Genomic DNA, 18946 nt, shown 5'->3' on the forward strand with positions numbered 1-18946 from the left:
GATCTGAAGTTAGCCCACTTCGTTGGATGGTTACATTTCTTTGCAATTTTATGTAGGCGATTACGTTTCCGAATCAAAGAACGTATTTGGCTCGTCATCCAGAGCGGATCTGCAGGTCTAATAGTGACAGTCTTATTTGGTATATGTTGATCGCAGATTTTCATTATTGTGGATGTTAAATCGGTTGCAATCTTATCTATATTATTGGAAGAAAATAAAATATCACCGTCAATATCATCGACACTCTTGTTCATGCTTACAGCATCAACGAACGAATAGTAATAAACTTTCCTCTTATAATTTATAAGAAGGGGAATTGGTTGTTTGATGGTCACAAATATCGGACAATGGTCACTGCAGATAGGGTCAAGGACTCCCGAGTCGTTTACAGCTTTAATATTCGAAACAAATCAGATCTATCAGGGTACTTGAATGTGGTGTAATTCTAGTTGGTTCGGATATAATCTGTTTAAGGTCATACATCGATTGAAGGCTATCTATTTTAGTTCGATTTTCCCGAAGGACGTCTATATTCAAGTCGCCGACAACGATAGTATACATGTTCAGGTCGACGGCGTTACCGACAGATTACTCAATCAGATCCCAGTACCCCGCGCTCTTATCTGCTCGATAGACGGATCCGATTAGGTAACAACGATGTTTACACTTTATCTGTATCCACACCGCCTCGAGCCCGGGGGTGTCAAGGTTGTCCATATGCTTGGCGTGTAAGTTGCTTTTGACATAGATCGTGACACCGCCACCACGCGTTTGCCTATCTTTCCTGAATGGTAGGTGATATCCAGGTATTGCTATATCAACACTACGAATGTCTGCATTCAACCAGGTTTCAGTAAGACATATAACGTCATAAGATCGAAATTCTGCGTCAAGTAAATCAGTTATGTCTTTCAAACTGCGCACGTTCAAATGTATTATGTTAAGGTCTCTGAAATATTTCGGCCCAGGATTCGGATGGATATCGCCACAGCAGAGAAGGATGAGAGAGGCAATTACAGATACTTGGGTGCTGTAGAGACACAAGAACTTAAAACTGTGTATGGATTTCATAAATCGGACTGCAGATTTTGACTGTAGTTTTGCAGCAAAGGAACCCACTGCCTGTCTGTACTGCTCAATATCAGCCATAATCAAATATCACACACATAGTCGTATCAGGTAGGACAGTGGGTTCCAGTGGGGGATTACATGGAGGTAGACACACACAAACTGAACTAAAGTAACTAATACATGTAAATACGTTTGTTGTAATTTGATGTAGGTATAGGTCAACTGACACTGTGTAACATGATTTTGAGTGAAACAATGAAAAGAAAATAGAAAGGAAAATAAAGTAAGCCATAACCATGATATGGCTTAATAAAAGAAACAAAAAGACAAGATGCGCCTTTATGGGAGGAACAACCCAAAAACTAGGGACAACGGAGAATCTTCAGGTAAGCAATTACAAGCTGGTTGACTAAATATCTACACAATCTATACGTTCACTTCCAAACGTATAGGCTCGCCGTTATATACATAAATGTTTCATCCAACAATACAGAATTGTCCATATACATGCATACACACACGGATATTTACAAGTTGGCATTTGCATAAACTTATTTATAAGGTAATATGAATTATTCATACACAGGCAACTTACATGTATCTTCTGCACACATACTACACCTATTACAAGAATGTATGCTACACACATACTACACCTATTACAAGAATGTATGCTACACACATGCTACACCTATTACAAGAATATATGCTACACACATACTACACCTATTACAAGAATGTATGCTACACACATGCTACACACATTACAAGAAAGTATGCTACACACATACTACACCTATTACAAGAATGTATGCTACACACATACTACACACATTACAAGAATGTATGCTACACACATATTACACCTATTACAAGAAAGTATGCTACACACATAAGACTACGGGAACGTACAGTACTTTTGCTTCCTGCATGGACCCTAGCTGGATTCTGTATATAGAAATTATCTTGCAAATGAAACAGTAAGTAAATATGGTACCCCAATGGAACAGCACAAAGCTAAGTTTGCCATGTTATCTAAGCTGAAACCTAGCGGAAACCTACATTACCCAGTATCCAATAGGTTTCCGCAATAGCGGAAACTAAGTCATTTTGCTATGGATGTTTCAGCGAACTGAAACTAAATGGAAATGTATAATGATAGTTTCAGTTGTAGAAACTTGACGGAAACCTAGATTTGTTAGTTTCAGTTTTGTAAACTATGCGGAAACTCGCATTGTCTGTTTCCGGATACTGAAACCTAGCGGAAGCCTACTTTACCCAGTATCGATTAGGTTTCCGCAAGAACGGAAACTAAGTTATTTTTGCTGTGTGTGGTTTCAATCCTTACGTCATCACCTCCATAAACATCACTTCTAGCATAGTGAAACCAATGGATTTTTCTGTCAAGGGTGGCCGATGTTTTGTCTCTTGGACAAGTATCATGGCTTCATTACAGAACGACCATAAATTTTAAACGTTTTTGTTTCTTTTCTTGTAGGCAGTGATGTCTCTGTGCTTGTACACTGTAGGCGTAGTTCAACATCAACATCGTTTTTACATTCAACGTTATAAGTAAATCACGTTATTGCGTGAACAGAAATCTGACCCATGTGGAGATCGAAACACGTGTTTTCTGGCCTTGACGTTATGTAGTTTATGCCCAGAGTAGACGCTATACATACCTAAATCTACAATACTCAGCACACATATTGGTCTGTTAGTGTTGCACCCACGGGAAAAGATGACTGAAATAATCAGTCAAAGTTGCTTTAGTCTATCGCATGACGTTTTAATCCCCACACAAAATGGCGTAGATGAAGAAGGCATCTGACAATAACAAGCAAATAAGACAGCACAATGTGTAAACAAGATAGCGTGGGATTACCCTTCAATACAGAAGTCCTATGGAGATACCTCCCTTGGTTCAATAAGTACAGTAGATACACATTATATAATTATCTCTTTTGGTCCAATGAACATTAGTACAATAATCACAGAGTTTATATCATATGGCTGTATGATAATTCCAATCTCTTACTCTAGGGCATGTCCCAATATCTATAGATACATCATACTGCCATAGCTGTTTTCAACCAAATACATGTGCTAACTAAAACCATAACGCTGATGTAACAGTGATGTCACAATAACATCAAATTAAGAACTATGATAACTATTTAGGAAGAAGTTCATACAGAATTGCCTAATATCTAAGTACCATGTTAAAAATAGTTTCTCACTGACAACAATATATCACTTACAAAATTCTTGGTACTAATTCATAATTACGGTACTTGATTATTCTGTATAAAACTATTCTTCAGTAGGCGTTACGTAATTACAAGGTCTCAACATGTTTACTGTACACATAACGTAACATTCACCCATGTACGACATTGTAAACAAAGCGTATAACGCTAGCTTTTATCTAGACTGATAACTTACCAAATTGTTGTGGGGTACCTGATGTAACGTAATTTTTGCTTAAAATTACCAAGAAATATATAAGCCTATTCTGAAGGGCTAACATGTGTGTCCATGCAGGTTTGGACGGAGGACAATGATATTGGCCGGATTATCCAGTGCAGTGTTCTTCAGCATCTGCACCACCTGGGTCACCAACCTCTATCTTCTCCTTGCATGTGTGTTCCTTATAAGAGGTTCATTCAACATGCAGTTTGTGGCAAGTTTCGTCCACAGTAAGTACATAAACCAAATCCGTAAAATTGGTTTATTATTGAAGTAAATCGAAATACTGAAATGGAGAAGTACACAATTACACAAATGAATTCCAAATGCTCACTGAAGATTCTCAAAGGCTCACAGACAAAACTGCATTTTACATTCTTATAATGATTTGACTGTTTAACGCCGTAGTCGGCAATATTCCTGCTATATGTCTTCGGTCTGTAAATAATTGGGTCTGGACCGTACAATCCAGTTATCACCAGCATGAGCATCGGTCTACACATGGGATATGATGACATGTGTCAAGTTGTCAACCAAGTCAGCCAACACAACCACAAGAGAAAAGTATAAAATTTAAAAAATCCACATTTGTAGTAAAAGGCCATATTGCAGTGTCATCCGAAGTCTTTGTCGCCACAGGCATGGAGATAGTCGGCCCGTCTAAGAGAATGATGACGGGAGTTGCAGTCAATCTCTTCTGGAGTGTTGGGAACATGATTCTGGCTCTTGTAGCCTACCTGGTGAGAGACTGGAAAACTAGGCAGCTTGTCGTCAGTATCCCTGGTATCATCTTTGCCTATATGTTGTGAGTGCATTGACACAATTTTCCCTATAGATATGTTATGTACTAGAAATCAACCCAAAATAACAACTTTACTTTCATATGCTTCGTTTTGTCACCCATTATATTGACTCGTGTGTGTCGGGCTTCCCATCTCAGATCTGGTCATTAATATTTATCTTACCTCACACATAAATGTCGTTTTCTGATTGGCTGAGCGCTCTTCTATTATTTTCAGTGCACCCTGCTTACAAGCAAGTAACATTTCTATGTACCCCGCTGGGAATGCCGAACTCATTTGGTACTTCGTGGTAGTAATTCTTTATCTCGAATAACATTGAATCACGTATGATGTACGGAAATTACCGATGTTTTACGCATGCAAATCGATGGAAGGGAGATAAGTCTAATCTGTTTTTTATTGTCGTCTGCAAAATCTATCGATGGCTACAAAATGTTTTGCTTCAAACAATTCAAAATTAACATTGAGGTAAAATACATACGTTGTTCACTGGTCCCTCGGGGCCCATGGGTTGATGTACCTCTTTGGGCTCAGGGAACATACACAAACAAACGGGTATATCAACCCATGTTCCCCTCGTGACCAGTGAAGAACTTATAATGTATATGACCTATTTAGAAACAAAATGATTTAATATTGATTTCCAATATTTAGTTTTTTACTATATAGTTAAGCCTGAGTCACTTAGTACGTCCTGGGGGCGGTGGGGTAGCCTAGTGGTTTAAGCGTTGGCTCGTCACGCCGAAGACCCGGGTTCGAATCCCCACATGGGTACAATGTGTGAAGCCCGTTTCTGGTGTCCCCCGCCGTGATGTTGCTGAAATATTACTAAAAGCGGCGTAATACCAAACTCAGTCAGTCAGTCAGTAGTACGTCCTGGCCTGTCCCAAAAAGTAATTGTAAAACGGGCTCGAACTGGATAGAACGTAACTTTTGTAAAAATTACGATGCTACTTTGATCAAAAACAGTTCTCAGTACCTCGATCTCGTCTTTACCCCGTCCCCAGACATTTGGTATTACGTTTAGACTGGATAAAATTGCTCGTTCACCCCGTGTGGACAACGTTTTCAAGGTGTTCAATCCCGTCCTTAGTAAGTTTATATCCGTTCTGAACTAGACCTATCTCGTTCTTGATACGCACAACCCCGTTATAACTCGTTCTTAACTCGGCCAACTCGTTTTCAGGCAGTTCTTCCCGTTCTCATTCCGTTCGTAGAGCGTGCACTCGTTAAAGCAATCACGTCCTAGTCCGTATTCTATAAGTTCCCAGCACGTTCTTGTCCATTCTCATTCCCGTTCTCAGTTTCAAGGTCTCCTGATCATTAAGACAGATCTCCTCCATCAGTTCATGATAATGTCCCACAGCTATTCGCCTCTCAGGTTTATGCCAGTTCCTCGCCTAACAAGTTCTTGTTCTTTTCCTCCTTTCTTGCTCTACCAACTCATTGTGCTCTTGGTCTGCTTCAAATAAAAATTGCCGGAAACCAGCATTCAACATGTTGACAGCTGCAAACTTGTTGATGTTTCACGGGTAGAAATCTCTATCCCAAATGACGAACGTGTTAAAAACGCATGTATTTATACCCTACCTTGTCATATCGTACTGCACACGGTCTGGAAGTAGTAATAACTGCGTGAGAACTACATAAACGTACTAACAACGAGTAGAACGTAATGAGAACCGCCCGGAGAGCGGAAGGTCGCGGGTTCGATCCCCGGCCGCGTCATACCAAAAGACGTTAAAATATGGTACTTGTTGGTCCCTGCCTGGCGCTCGGCATTAATGGGTACAACAAGGACTGGTCGGCTCGGAGTCAGTATAATGTGTCTGAGTGGGATATACATGCTTCACTGCGGCATGGTATCTCAGTGGGCTAGCACTATAAAACCAGCTTCAGTCTGGGCTAGTACAAGCAGCCGCACATACAGATACACACGCATGCACGTTGTCATATGAGCGAAATATTCTCAAGCACGACGTTAAACCCAATTTCACCTCACCTCACCTCACCTCTTCTTCTTCTTCATTCGTAGCAACTGCGTCGTCATTTGTCTCTGGTGCTGGAGGATGAGCAATAGTTGTAAAGCTTTGGGGTCCATGTTTTCAATTGCAGCTGTTATTTGGAGAAATGAAGAGCGGCTGCGATCGGGGACTTTTATAACCAAATGTTTAGGAAAATTAATATAAATCGGGAGTTGATCGGATAAAGTGTGAATAGATTGGCAACGAATCACCATGGGCGTATGTCCAACGTCATCCCATCGGCAGTGATTGGATGTTTATCGTCACTACAGCGGTCGTTTATCGTCACTACGTGATGAGAACGTGATCAGCATGTCACCTGAGTGTGTTAAATCGGGGAAAGTCGGGACATGTTTGCAGTCACATCGTGCCTAGAGTAGCTGTGCATCGTATCATAGTCACATAAAGCGTACGTTGATTGTGTGTTCAGCGTAGATCAAGCGTAATTGCATACATGGGGATATTTTTCCACAAATGAGCCCGCTATGAGTTCGGCATAGATCTGGATGGTTGCTGATTGGTCGTCGCCCAGAGAAATGGGAGTATGAGGACGTAATTCGGTCGAGTTTGGACGTGGTGGAAACTGTGTATAAACGTATTGCAATTGATGACCCACTGCACTACGTCCGCACACCAGTACGACTTCAGTACGATTGCAGTACAGTGCAGTCGTAGAACGGCACTTCTGTTCGTAGTACGGCAATTTCGTTTGAAGTATGTTGTCACTCCGTCCCTTTTTAGAATGGGTAGAACGTTGGACATGTTCAAAGTATGTATAAAACAATCAGTAACATCTTGAGGCAAGACTTGTTTCACACTTTACAGTAACGGGTCTAGTTTGCTAGATGTAGAGTGAACAATAAATTCCCGAGGGATGACTTCAAGTTTCCAACAATCATTTCCTGCAATATTCAAACAGCTCCATCCTTTGCTGTCTTCACCCTTTAATCATGCCATCACTACGAACATCTCGAAGACCGTCATATGATTCTTTCTCAAACGTTTTTTGATCGGGTTTACAGCTTTGAGGACAATGTCATCATTACAATGTTTCAATACGTTGACAGGTGAGTTCTTGCTGAAATCTTATTTGACCAAGATCTTGGCAATGATTTTCAAAGTTCCATAAATTCCCAGGTTTATTCAGTTGAACGCTAGACTTACCTTCTGTGGGATGAGGATGCGGTCCCCTTAAATAGCGAATGTAACTGGTATCACCATTATTTGAGAGTAATTAAGGGACAAGTTATAATATGATTAGAACGTTAATTGATTTTGCTTGTAGTATATATTTCCTGGAATATTTGTAAAGATTTTGCCATGCTTATTCAGCTTGAATAGGCACACCTTTTCAATGGTTATGGAGTGAGCAATGTCATGGGGTGAAACACCAGAAATGGGTTTCAGACATTGTGCCCATGTGGGAATCGAGCCCGGGTTTTCAGCATGACGAGCGAACGCTTTAACCACTAGGCTACCCAACTATCCCTTCGTGGTGACGAATGTGGAAATGGTTTTGTCGCTTTTATTTAATGACGATACTGTAATTTGAGATATGTCCACACCTTTCAGCTTTCTCCCCGAGTCCCCAAGATGGCAAATAACCAAAGGCAAGAACAAATTAGCAAAGACAACAATACTGAAACTTGCCAAATGCAACAAAGTTGAAATGTCTGAAGAAACATTAGAGACGGTAACGTGCGTCGACGAACCAACAGAGCGCTTCTGGGAGCTGCTGAAGTCCCCCATCATGAGGAGGAGGATGGCAGTGATTTGTTTTAACTGGTGAGATTCAGTGAATCCTTAAAGATTGTTCTTCAGTACTATTGCATGTGTAATTCCATTTGTCAACTTCTTCGCTGATTAGGGATGTGCTCCATTTACATGCCTGAAACTTGGTGTAAACTGTGCATGCGTACATGTGTATGTGTTGTAAATATTATATTGTTTTAATTAATGTTTTTTTGTAAAATGAATGTTGATTTACTTGTCATACAGCAGGCCAATAATACAATTGTCGTTGTTCCATGTTCAGTGAGTATGGTTTTACGCCACTTTTAGCAATATTCCAGCAATATCACGGTGGGGGAACACTAGAAATGGGCTTCACACATTGTACCCATGTGGGGAATCGAATCAGTGTCTTCGGCATGATGAGCGAACGCTTTAACCACAAGGCTACCCCACCGCCCCCTCCGTGTTCAGGGTTATACCATGGCGAATCACCTGACGTTTTGCAATAGTAGTACAACCTTCTTATCTGCTAAGTTTTTAGATTTTTTGAGATGTATGTAACATGGCCCTGTGATATCAACTGCAATACCTTGATCACACGTTCTGAATCTTGAGATGTCAACTTTAATACACTCCGAGGTGTGGTGATGTAGCCTATTGGTTAAAGCATCAGCTCGTCAGGCTAACGACCAGGGTTCGATTCCCCACATGGGTAGAGTGTGAAGCTCATTTCTGGTGTCCCCCGCCGTGATATTGCTGGAATATTGCTAAAAGAGACGTAAAACCATACTAACTCACTCACTATTACACACCGTATTACGCCCTCTCATTCTTCAATGGTTAGAGACTCGTGACTGTTTCTCATTCCAGGACACCCGTGAAGATCCCGGTTAGAATTGGTTTCAGTACTTGCTGTAAGAGGCGACTACTGGGATCAGGTGGTCAGGCTCGCTGATTTGGTTGACACATGTCATCACATCCCAATTGCGTTGAGACCGCCTCCGTGGTGTAGTGGTTAGAGCATCCGCCCGGAGAGCGGAAGGTCGCGGGTTCGATCCCCGGCCGCGTCATACCAAAAGACGTTAAAATATAGTACTTGTTGGTCCTTGCCTGACGCTCGGCATAAATAGGTAGATCTAGGACTGGTCTACTGAGTGAGTGGGGTATTCATGCTTCACTGCGGCATGGTATCTCAGTGGGCTAGCACTATAAAACCAGCTTCAGTCTGGGCTAGTACAAGCAGCCGCACATACAGATACACACGCATGCACGTCGTCATATGAGCGAATTATTCTCAAGCACGACGTTAAACCCAATTTCACCTCACCTCACCAATTGCGTCAATCAGTGCTCATGATGTTGATCACTTGATCCTCTGGTCCAGACTCGATCATATACATACCACCGCCTTAGAGCTGGAATATTGCTGAGTGCTGTGTTAAACAACCAACAAACCAACCATTCCAGGACCTTCATAGGGTATTTTTAGGCAATTGTTTCATACTGACATCTCTGTAATATAGGTTTGCAACAGGAATGGGTTTCTATGGCCTCAGCATGAACGTCACCAACCTCTCTGGCAACGTCTACCTCAACTTCTTCCTGTTTGTTGTGGTAGAAGCGTGTTCCTATGCTCTCTGTGCGCTCTTTATCAGCCGAATTGGTCGAAGGAAGATGTTGTGTGGAACCATGCTGATGGCAGGAACTGCATGCATTGCTGCTTTCATTCCCTTCTTTGTCGAGAAAACATGTAAGAATTGGTTCTCCGTTCAAGAGTGAGTGAGTGAGTATGGCTTAACGCTGCTTTTAGCAATATTCAAGCATTATTAAGGTGGGGGATACCAGAAATGGGCTTCACAGATTGTACCCATGTGGGGAATCGATGTGGGGAATCCAGAATTTCGATCCATCAAAATTATAATTACGGTTCTGTCGAAGATAAATTTGGTCCCTGCGCGTCCTTCTTCAGTGTTTTCTCTTGTGTCCAGCCTTGGATAACTAGAAGAATATATGTTGGTCCCTTTCAAATTCGATAACGGTATTATATAGCACGATAGCAATAACTCTGTACCAGTTGAGATCTCTACTTAAACAAGAGGGTAGGTTGACAAATATACATTAACAATACATGTGTTATGGTACAGGGCCCCGTTTCAGAAAGCTATCGCAGCGCTATAAGTCTATGTTACAATATAGGAGGTACGACAATCCTAGTGCCACGATAACTTTGTGAAACGGGACCCAGCTTAGGTACTTCCTTAACAGTGAATACCCGTAGCCAATTTGCTCAACTTTGATTCATCTTTCTCAGCTAACAAGTGGATCATCACAGCCCTGGCCTGTTTTGGAAACAGTTGCGTGTCAGCTGGCTTCGCCACCGTTTACGTCTTCACAGCGGAAGTGGTACCGACGACGACGAGGAATTTCGGCATGGGGCTAGGCTCGGTTTTCGCCAGATGCGGTAGTATGTTGTCACCATACATCAATGATCTGGTGAGTTGTAATAACTTTTAAGGTTTACAGTTTTAGGGTATTAGAAAGGTATTAACCACAAAGACATCATAATTATCTTTAACTCCTGTCCTTTCTAGCACAACCTTGTTTGTTCCTTTGTTTGTAGTTTATAATACAGACCTTTAAAGTTGTTATGGTGACGTTATGCAGTGTGCGAAATAGTTTCCAAATTTCGCTAGCCAGTCGGGCTAACTATGCCTGAAGTTACTTCTCTATAAAATAATTCACTTACCCAACATTTTATTGTAGAAACTAAGCAAAAGATTACAAAAATAGATGAGAATTAAATATTGTCGGCATGACACGGGTTTCATCATTAAACTGTTTGTTGTAAGGGGAGGGGTTAGCAGAAAATTGACGGCCATTTTATTTTTAATCACACAAATGTGTGTGACCTTTTTGTGACCTCAGGGAATATACAATTACAAGAAGCGTAGTTGATTTTACATGTAAAGTGAATGTAACAGGCCATTATCCAGGCTACCAACAGCCATTCCATGTACACATGATTACAGTCTGACCTTTAAACTACAATAAAACAACTTCTGGTCAACTTGAACCGGCTAAGTTTGCGAGCACAGGAAGCCACACACAGGAAGCTAAACACATCAACTCCAGGTCTGCACCAAATGTCACCTACTTGAACATATCTGTACACACATAAGCATAAGTCATGGTGATAAAACTGACAGCACTAAATACTTGTGGTCAGTTTTAATGACTGGATGGAGGTGCGTGTAAGAAACATAAACATCTTACATTATTTCATCCAATCACAACTGTCACATGTCTCTTCAGTTACGGACTGGCTCAGTGAGCAAGCAATTTCTGCTTTAGTGTAGTGCATAGACTGCACCCCATTCACGCACTAAATTAATGTTTGATTTTGCTAACAGCTACAATCGTTTATTGTTCACAGATATGGAAAATAAATACTCAGAACTTCAGAGTTGTCTCTTGTACCAAATAGCGAGTGAATGAAATCTATTTTAAGCAGCCTAATGATACCTCGCCCTTTGATTTAAAAAAATGCACTCTGATATTTCACAGCTTTTGACCTAATAAATAGCAGCTAAATTCACCTAATATTCATATTGTTATATTAATTCTATGAACTTCAATAAAAGATTTTGCTGTGTGAATCCTCGAGTCGGCAAACTCATACCCCTCATAAAATAATTGAATAGATAATCCAGAATTGAAAACATAATATCTGAATGGACCACTAATATTGAGTCCAGGGGATGGAGTCATGGGTCCTCATTTTCTCACACCTAGAATGAACTTGAGGTACACAGTTGATCACACAAGTGTGTGATAACGTGATAAAACAAAATAGAAGGATACATTGTATTACTGTCACAGACCACCATGGTCAACCCAAAGGTCACACACACACACACACACACACACACACACACACACACACACACACACACACACACACACACACACACACCTGGTCCGGAAGGGGATTCATCTACAAAGGGGGCTTAAGGGTTCAACAGTCAAAATCGATTAGGTCACAAAAAGGTCACACACATCTGTGTGATTAAAAACAAAATGGCCGTCATTATTCTGCTAAACCCCTCCCCTTACAAGAACTGCTAATATGATGAACACTTTTTCAGGACATAATCTTGCAAGATTTAAAAGTGTTTAACGTAACAAGTCGGAGAGAGTGATATATTTTCAAAATGTCCACATGAAAATTCACTAGCCAGTCGGGTCAGTAACTCTGGTGATTTACTGGCCCGACTAGATTTTTACTAGTCACGGGCCTGTGGCTATTTCGCATACTGATGTTATGAGAGATTGTTGTGTTTGACCTTGCATGCATGAATAATACAGTAAGCAGGACTGATGTGTGGATGACTAAGGGCGCGGTGTGGATGGCGCCGACAGGACCGGAAAGGCAAATGCCGTGGAAAGGCAAATGGGTAAAGCGATAGAAACGTCTGTACTTCCCCCGAAGACAGCAAGCAGGGAGATTTGGGCTGCTGCTGTAAAAGCCATTGAGATACGATGACGTGTGTCAACCAAGTCAGCGAGGCTGATCCCGGTCATTACATAGGTCAGTCACAATGCCTAGGTAGTCCCTTCAAAACAAACGGTCAAGTATCAAGCACGACAACAAGTAGACAAATCATGCAAATATACCAAAGTCCCATTGGAGCGACTGATAACAGCCCTGATTTCCAGATGACAAATTGATTGCACGTATACCTTCCTGAGTAGCATTCAGTTAAAAAGAAACTCAATCTTAAGACAATGACTACCAAAATCTCGTTTTCACTGTTTACGATAAGAAGATATAAAACTATAAATCACCAACATTGTCTTTGCTCCACCTTTGTTTTTAAAAAGGTAACCAGGTAAATCATGACTAACCATGAACATGACTAATCTAAGCTTTGCATCTACATACAACGACTACAACCCATTTTGTTGTTTTAAGGATTAATGCAACCGAAAACATATATGGACATATCAGTAGCCAAATTAGCTTTAGACGGGTCGGACGTTAAGTATTAGAGTAGATACCGATTTAATGTCATAGTGACAGATATATAAACAAATTCATTAGCCGCGTATGAAGTGAAAAACAGATACAACAATACATAAATCGGAAATATCGATCTAATATATGAAACTATAGCTATTTTCAACATATAGTATTAATGAAAGATATGTCTACAAGCAATACAAGGATACTAGAATCTGTGCTTTACTGAGAACGTCAAACCGAAACATGAGTCTTATTAACCAATTCGACCCATGAAGATCCGGGGTAGAATATGTCTTCAGCAACCCATGCTTGCCACAAACTAAGACGTGACAGACAGTTCCGAAATGATGGGCGATTTCGTGTTTACAGACGTAGGGGTGAGCGATTGGCGCCAAACTGTGTCCAACCAAGAGGTGCACCCTTTTCGGGGAGGAGGTGTCATGGTATGGGGCGTGATTTTGGGTCAACAGAGGACACTACTTGTCATCCTTCATGGAAATGTGACTGCTAAAAGGTACAGAGACGAGGTATTGAGACCAGGTGTGTAACCATTTGTGAGTCAACAGCCGAGGGGTTTGATCTGGCAACAGGACAATGCACGTCCGCATACTGCCAGGCTCGTACAAGACTACCTCAACAACGTGAACATCAACGTATTGCCCTGGCCAGCACGATCTCCGGATATGAATCCGATAGAGCAACTCTGGGATCATCATAGACAGTTGAGACACCGGCAACTTCCACCAGCAAATAGACAGCAGCTCGAACAAATTCATTTGGATCTGTGGTACAGAATTCCTGCTGACGTCATCCGGCGAATGACGTCATCCATGAGGAGACGTGTTTTGGCATGTATCGATTCAAGGGGTAGTCACACACGCTACTGAACTCTTGGACAGTTCCATAGTGTGACTTGAAACACATCTTGTGAATGGTCTGTGATTGGGTAACATTTCAATTTGACCCCACGTCTCTTGTACTTGATTCCGTGTCCAGATTACTGTCGATTGGACATTGGTGACTCTGTGTCATGCTTGGTAAAGGGTTAAATTTTGTGTTATAAACAATATTTCTATCATATATGTCTTGGTGTCTTCTTTATGAGCTACAACATCAAGTGATGAGTTTCTTTTGACCGTTAGTTTATAAGTGATTACAGGTATGAAATAATACTGATTAATATTAGATATCCAGTTGAATGAGTTGGTCTCAAAATTCTGGACTGGTTATTGTACTAAGTTGCGCAATAGGACGGTGCCCAATCAGCAGGAAACGAGACTGTTGTGTAATCAATGATTTGACTTGAATCTCAAATATAGATGAGCCATTTCTAAATGGCGTTGTGTATTTATAACAGGAGGGTGTCGCAGGCAATAAGACTCTTAAAATCGATGCTCTTGACGTCAAACACTTGATTATCGATCCAGACTCGATTATTTACAGGCCACCGCCATATAGCATGAAAATAATGGAGTGCATTAAACAGCACACGACCAAACAAATCTTAAAATGTGAAGAGCTAAGCAGGAGGCATCCTATTTTCTCGAACATGTTTCCATATGAGTTCTCATTCTTGTGATGATCTTGACATTGCGACAATAGCCTAAATCACTCATGACTGCATGTACAAGTGAAGTGGAGAAATATCAACATAGTGAAGCGTAGGCGGGAATCAGTGAAGCATGACATTTAAAAAATATATATATATACTTCTGCTATAACCTAGAATGATTCTGTAAACTATTATTACTTCACTACGGTCTCGCCATTCATATTCCAAATATTGTTTATCACTGGAGAGTCTGGTCCAGAATCTGTTATTTACAGACCGCCGCCATATATACCATAAAAAAAGTAGCAGATATTGGATTTACAAGATTGATCAAATGCAACTGATGAAGCCAAGGAGGAAACAGATGATGAAGAGAAATTAAGGGAAAATGTGACATTTTATTCCATTCCTTTGGAAATGTTTCATCTGTATGGATATATATTACTTTTTCTCATATGCATTGGCATTGGCTAGTGGTGTACTCGCAAAATGGAATATCCCCTACTTTTTCTGAATGGTATATATTGCTGAATGTGACAGGCCGGGAAAGCCACATTTCAAAAATGCTATTGCCGGGAAGGCCACATTTCAATTACATGGCTGTAGCCGGTAAATAGATTAATTAATGGATTTCCGCAACGGGTTAAAGAGTGTCCCGATGTATAATATTGTTTTCACAAGAAACGAATAATCTTTCTTACTCACAAGCCTGGTGTTTAGCATTATTATAGAATTATGATTCTAAATCACATTGTATAATATTGTTTTCACAAGATTCTAATAATCTTTCCTACTCACAAGCGCGGTGTTTAGCGTCTTCGCTGAGAGTTTCTTACTCGAAATGGACATAAAATGGAATACAGAATATACAAAGTATGCAAGAAGGTCACAGGGATTATACGCAATGATCACTGAAAACTAGAACATATCCATTGATAAATTTAGATAGGTGTTTGATTGTTGAAAGTTTAGTACTTGACATCAATTTTTTATATGTAGAGATATTAGGGAAGGAAAAAATATGAACATCTAAAGATATTATAATGGAATTCATCCCCAGTTAACTGCGAGTTACAAAGGTAACATACTCTTTCTTTTAATGCGAGATTCGTCCATCTCCCACTTTCTATTGGCAATTTGTGGTTAGATGTTTTAAAATATAGAATAGGTTTCCAAATATTTTCAGATAGCAGTAAGTATTTGTCGGGTGAAGGTGAGTTTTTAAAAATCTTATAATATTGTCCTTTAGACTGGTCTTTCAGGATTGATTCAGATTTTGATGTGATCCAGGATTGAATGAAAGGGGTTTACAAATACAGCCGCATTTACAAAATATATGTTTCACATGATTTAGCCAGGGAGCATCATCCATAATATAATCTAGAATGAAAGCTGCTATTTTGTTGTTGCTTGGATGAGAAAATTTCAATGTGCACCAATAAGTAATTAATGGTTTGGAGATTTGGAGCTGAATAGGTTGTCTTCCAAGTTCTCCATAAACCATAAAGTTCGGGGTGTTATATCTAAGACCGGTAGCTAATTTAAGGATTTTAAAATGAAGACGTTCAATGACATCGCAATATCGTTAAAAGACTGTCCCAAGATTAAGATTAATCTAACTGATTAATCTAACACTAACCTAAAAGGATGGCACAATAAGGTAAAGAGACTTGTCCTGAAGTGCCACCCTAACATTTACGAGATAGTAAAGCTCTTTCAGCGTGAGCAGTCTCTCACAGAGGTTGTTGTCCTGAGACTTTCTGACCAGTGGACAGCACCTTCAGAAACAAAACCTGTTGTGATCTGTTTTTTTGCTAAATACGGTCACGCGTTTGAATCACTAAGCAGTTTTGACAGCATAGCCGGGAGAGCCACATTCCATGTTCACTCAAACGTAGCTATTGCCGGGAGAGCCACATCAATTTAGGCTAACTGTTTCGGAAATGTGGCTCTCCCGGCTTGTAACCTTTCTGAATGCGGCGTAAAACTAAACTCACTCATTCCCTCGCTCTCAGCTCCCATTGTTCTTGTGATCGTTCCTTGAAAACGTCTTCCTGTTTCAGACAATGCACATCAGTGGCAAGTACAGTCAGATCCTGCCCATGTTGATATTCGGGGGCATAATCATGCTTGCTGGACTCCTGGCGTTACTTCTCCCAGAAACATTCAACAACAGACTGCCAGAAACAGTCAAGGACGCCGAGCAACTTGGAACGTGAGTTCGTAACAAAACACAAATCCTCAACTAAGCAATATCCCCCCAAACCCTGGAAAAAGCCCCACTTGTGAACGCAGGATGAAAGATTGCCTTCAAATCTAAGTTATTCACTCAACAGCAATAATGTAAAACTCTCCAAACAAAAGGGAAATACCCTGGTTATAATGTCACCGGCATGATAAGCAGGGTGCACTGTAATTGCTATTTTGTTGAAGTAGGATAGCCTCTGTTCGTTTTGCATTTCAGTTTCTTCACATTGTTATTGTATCCCAATTGTGTAGATCGATGCTCATGCTGTTGACCACTGGATTGTCTGGTCCAGAATCGAATATTTACAGACGGCCGCCATAAAGCTGGAATATTGCTGAATGCGGCGTTAACAACAACATTCCAACCAACCAACCAAATCCGTGTTTGTAATATTTTGTTGTTTTCTACATAATTTTATGCTGTTTTGCTTTCAGAAAAGCTTTCGAGGAAAGGAACGCCGATACACAACTCCTTGCTGAAACACATTATCAGCACACTAAACTCTAGAATTGCAAGAAAATACCAGTGTAGTATAACTAATTCCAGTGTACTCAAACATACACAGTCACGAGCATAATTAGGATTTTGATCATCACTCTTCGTGATATATTTTGTGTACAAAAAGCGGTATGTTTGTTTTGTTTAGATGTTTGTTTGTATACCGCCTCACTCACCAGTATTCCAGCTACAATATTCAGGTTAGAATTGGTCTTCAGCTGACCATACTTGTCGTAAGGGGTGACAGTTGGGATCAGATGGTCAGGCTCGCTGATTGGTTGACACAGGTCATCGTATCCCATCTGTGTAGATTGACGCTCATGCCGTTGATCACATTTATTCACAGACAGACTGCCGCCATACAACTGGAATATTACTGAGTACGGCGTTAACCAAGAAACCAACCAACTTGTTTCATGTCATATTTGTTCTGGGACGTTATTAGATATCCGGTTTAACTTCGTATTTCAAAGCTATTTCCAATCATCAACGAACACATCATCACTTAATATTTACTATCCATCACAATGCTTTAAAATCAGAATCATCAGTAATGTTTATATGTATTGTACATGAATGTATGCATGCCGGTTTCTACATATCCAGGCATGAAAGTGAACTGCAAACACAGATATGCCACCACCAGAGACTGAAAAACAAGCAATCAGGCATTTGTTTGCCAATTGGCATTTGTCATTAACTATTTGAACAGCAAGAGTTAATGAAACCCAACATGCTGTCTTAAAATGCCAATCTCTGGGACATTAACCCCAATAGCAGCGGAAGCCGAGACAAATCGGATGGCTGACATCAACACCAGCATTTCAACATGGTCCTAATCCATCTGGCTTTCCTGAAATGTTTCTGATAGCTGATTACCAACTGTATCTTCCCTAAAAAGCACTATGTTACACATTTTCGACAATATTTTGGCCTTTATTATATATACTGAACAGCAAAAGAAACGCATTTTTTGAAAAAATGAATTCACATAAAAGTAAGCGTTCATGTTTATGTCTTCTATTTACAAACTTGACAAAAAGCCAGAGTTGCGTTTCGTTTGCTGTTCAGTATATACTAGGGAATGTACACACACTTTAGCATCCTATTAATGCAATAAAAGACTTATTAATGCAATGCAATAAAAGACTTATTAATGCAATGCAATAAAAGACTTATTAATGCAATAAAAAACTTATTAATGCAATAAAAGACTATCCTTTACATTGCCTGAAATCGATAATTGAAACTTCCAGGCGAACAGCTTCGAAATAGAGAACACTTGCAGATATGGAATGTAAACAATTGCTCCGTTCATCGAAAACGTCCATCTGGAATTGTGTTTTGTTTCTGTAGGTTTCCAACTAAATAAACAACATTATAGTTCCAAGTCTGAATTAGTCTTTCTTATGACCATAATACTGTCATCAGACATGGGGTGCCCAGGTAAGTAATATCCTGAACTATATTCTAAGTGAGGCATTCAAAAGTCAGTAGCGGGCCATACCTCAGATCAACGCTCCT

General features: G+C 40.2%; 1 protein-coding gene across 1 annotated transcript; it reads left to right on the forward strand.

The window, feature by feature from the left end:
* Positions 1-3631: 3631 nt before the first annotated feature.
* On the forward strand, positions 3632-17431 carry LOC124263345 (organic cation transporter protein-like). The gene is made up of 7 exons (XM_046697923.1): positions 3632-3770; positions 4153-4345; positions 7940-8152; positions 9625-9851; positions 10413-10594; positions 16740-16891; positions 17359-17431. Exons 1-7 carry the CDS (start codon positions 3632-3634, stop codon positions 17429-17431), a joined length of 1179 nt encoding a protein of 392 aa, XP_046553879.1.
* Positions 17432-18946: the final 1515 nt, after the last annotated feature.

Source organism: Haliotis rubra, unplaced genomic scaffold (genome assembly GCF_003918875.1).
Source record: "Haliotis rubra isolate DU_JTF1 unplaced genomic scaffold, ASM391887v1 Scf88, whole genome shotgun sequence".
NCBI lineage: Eukaryota > Metazoa > Mollusca > Gastropoda > Lepetellida > Haliotidae > Haliotis > Haliotis rubra.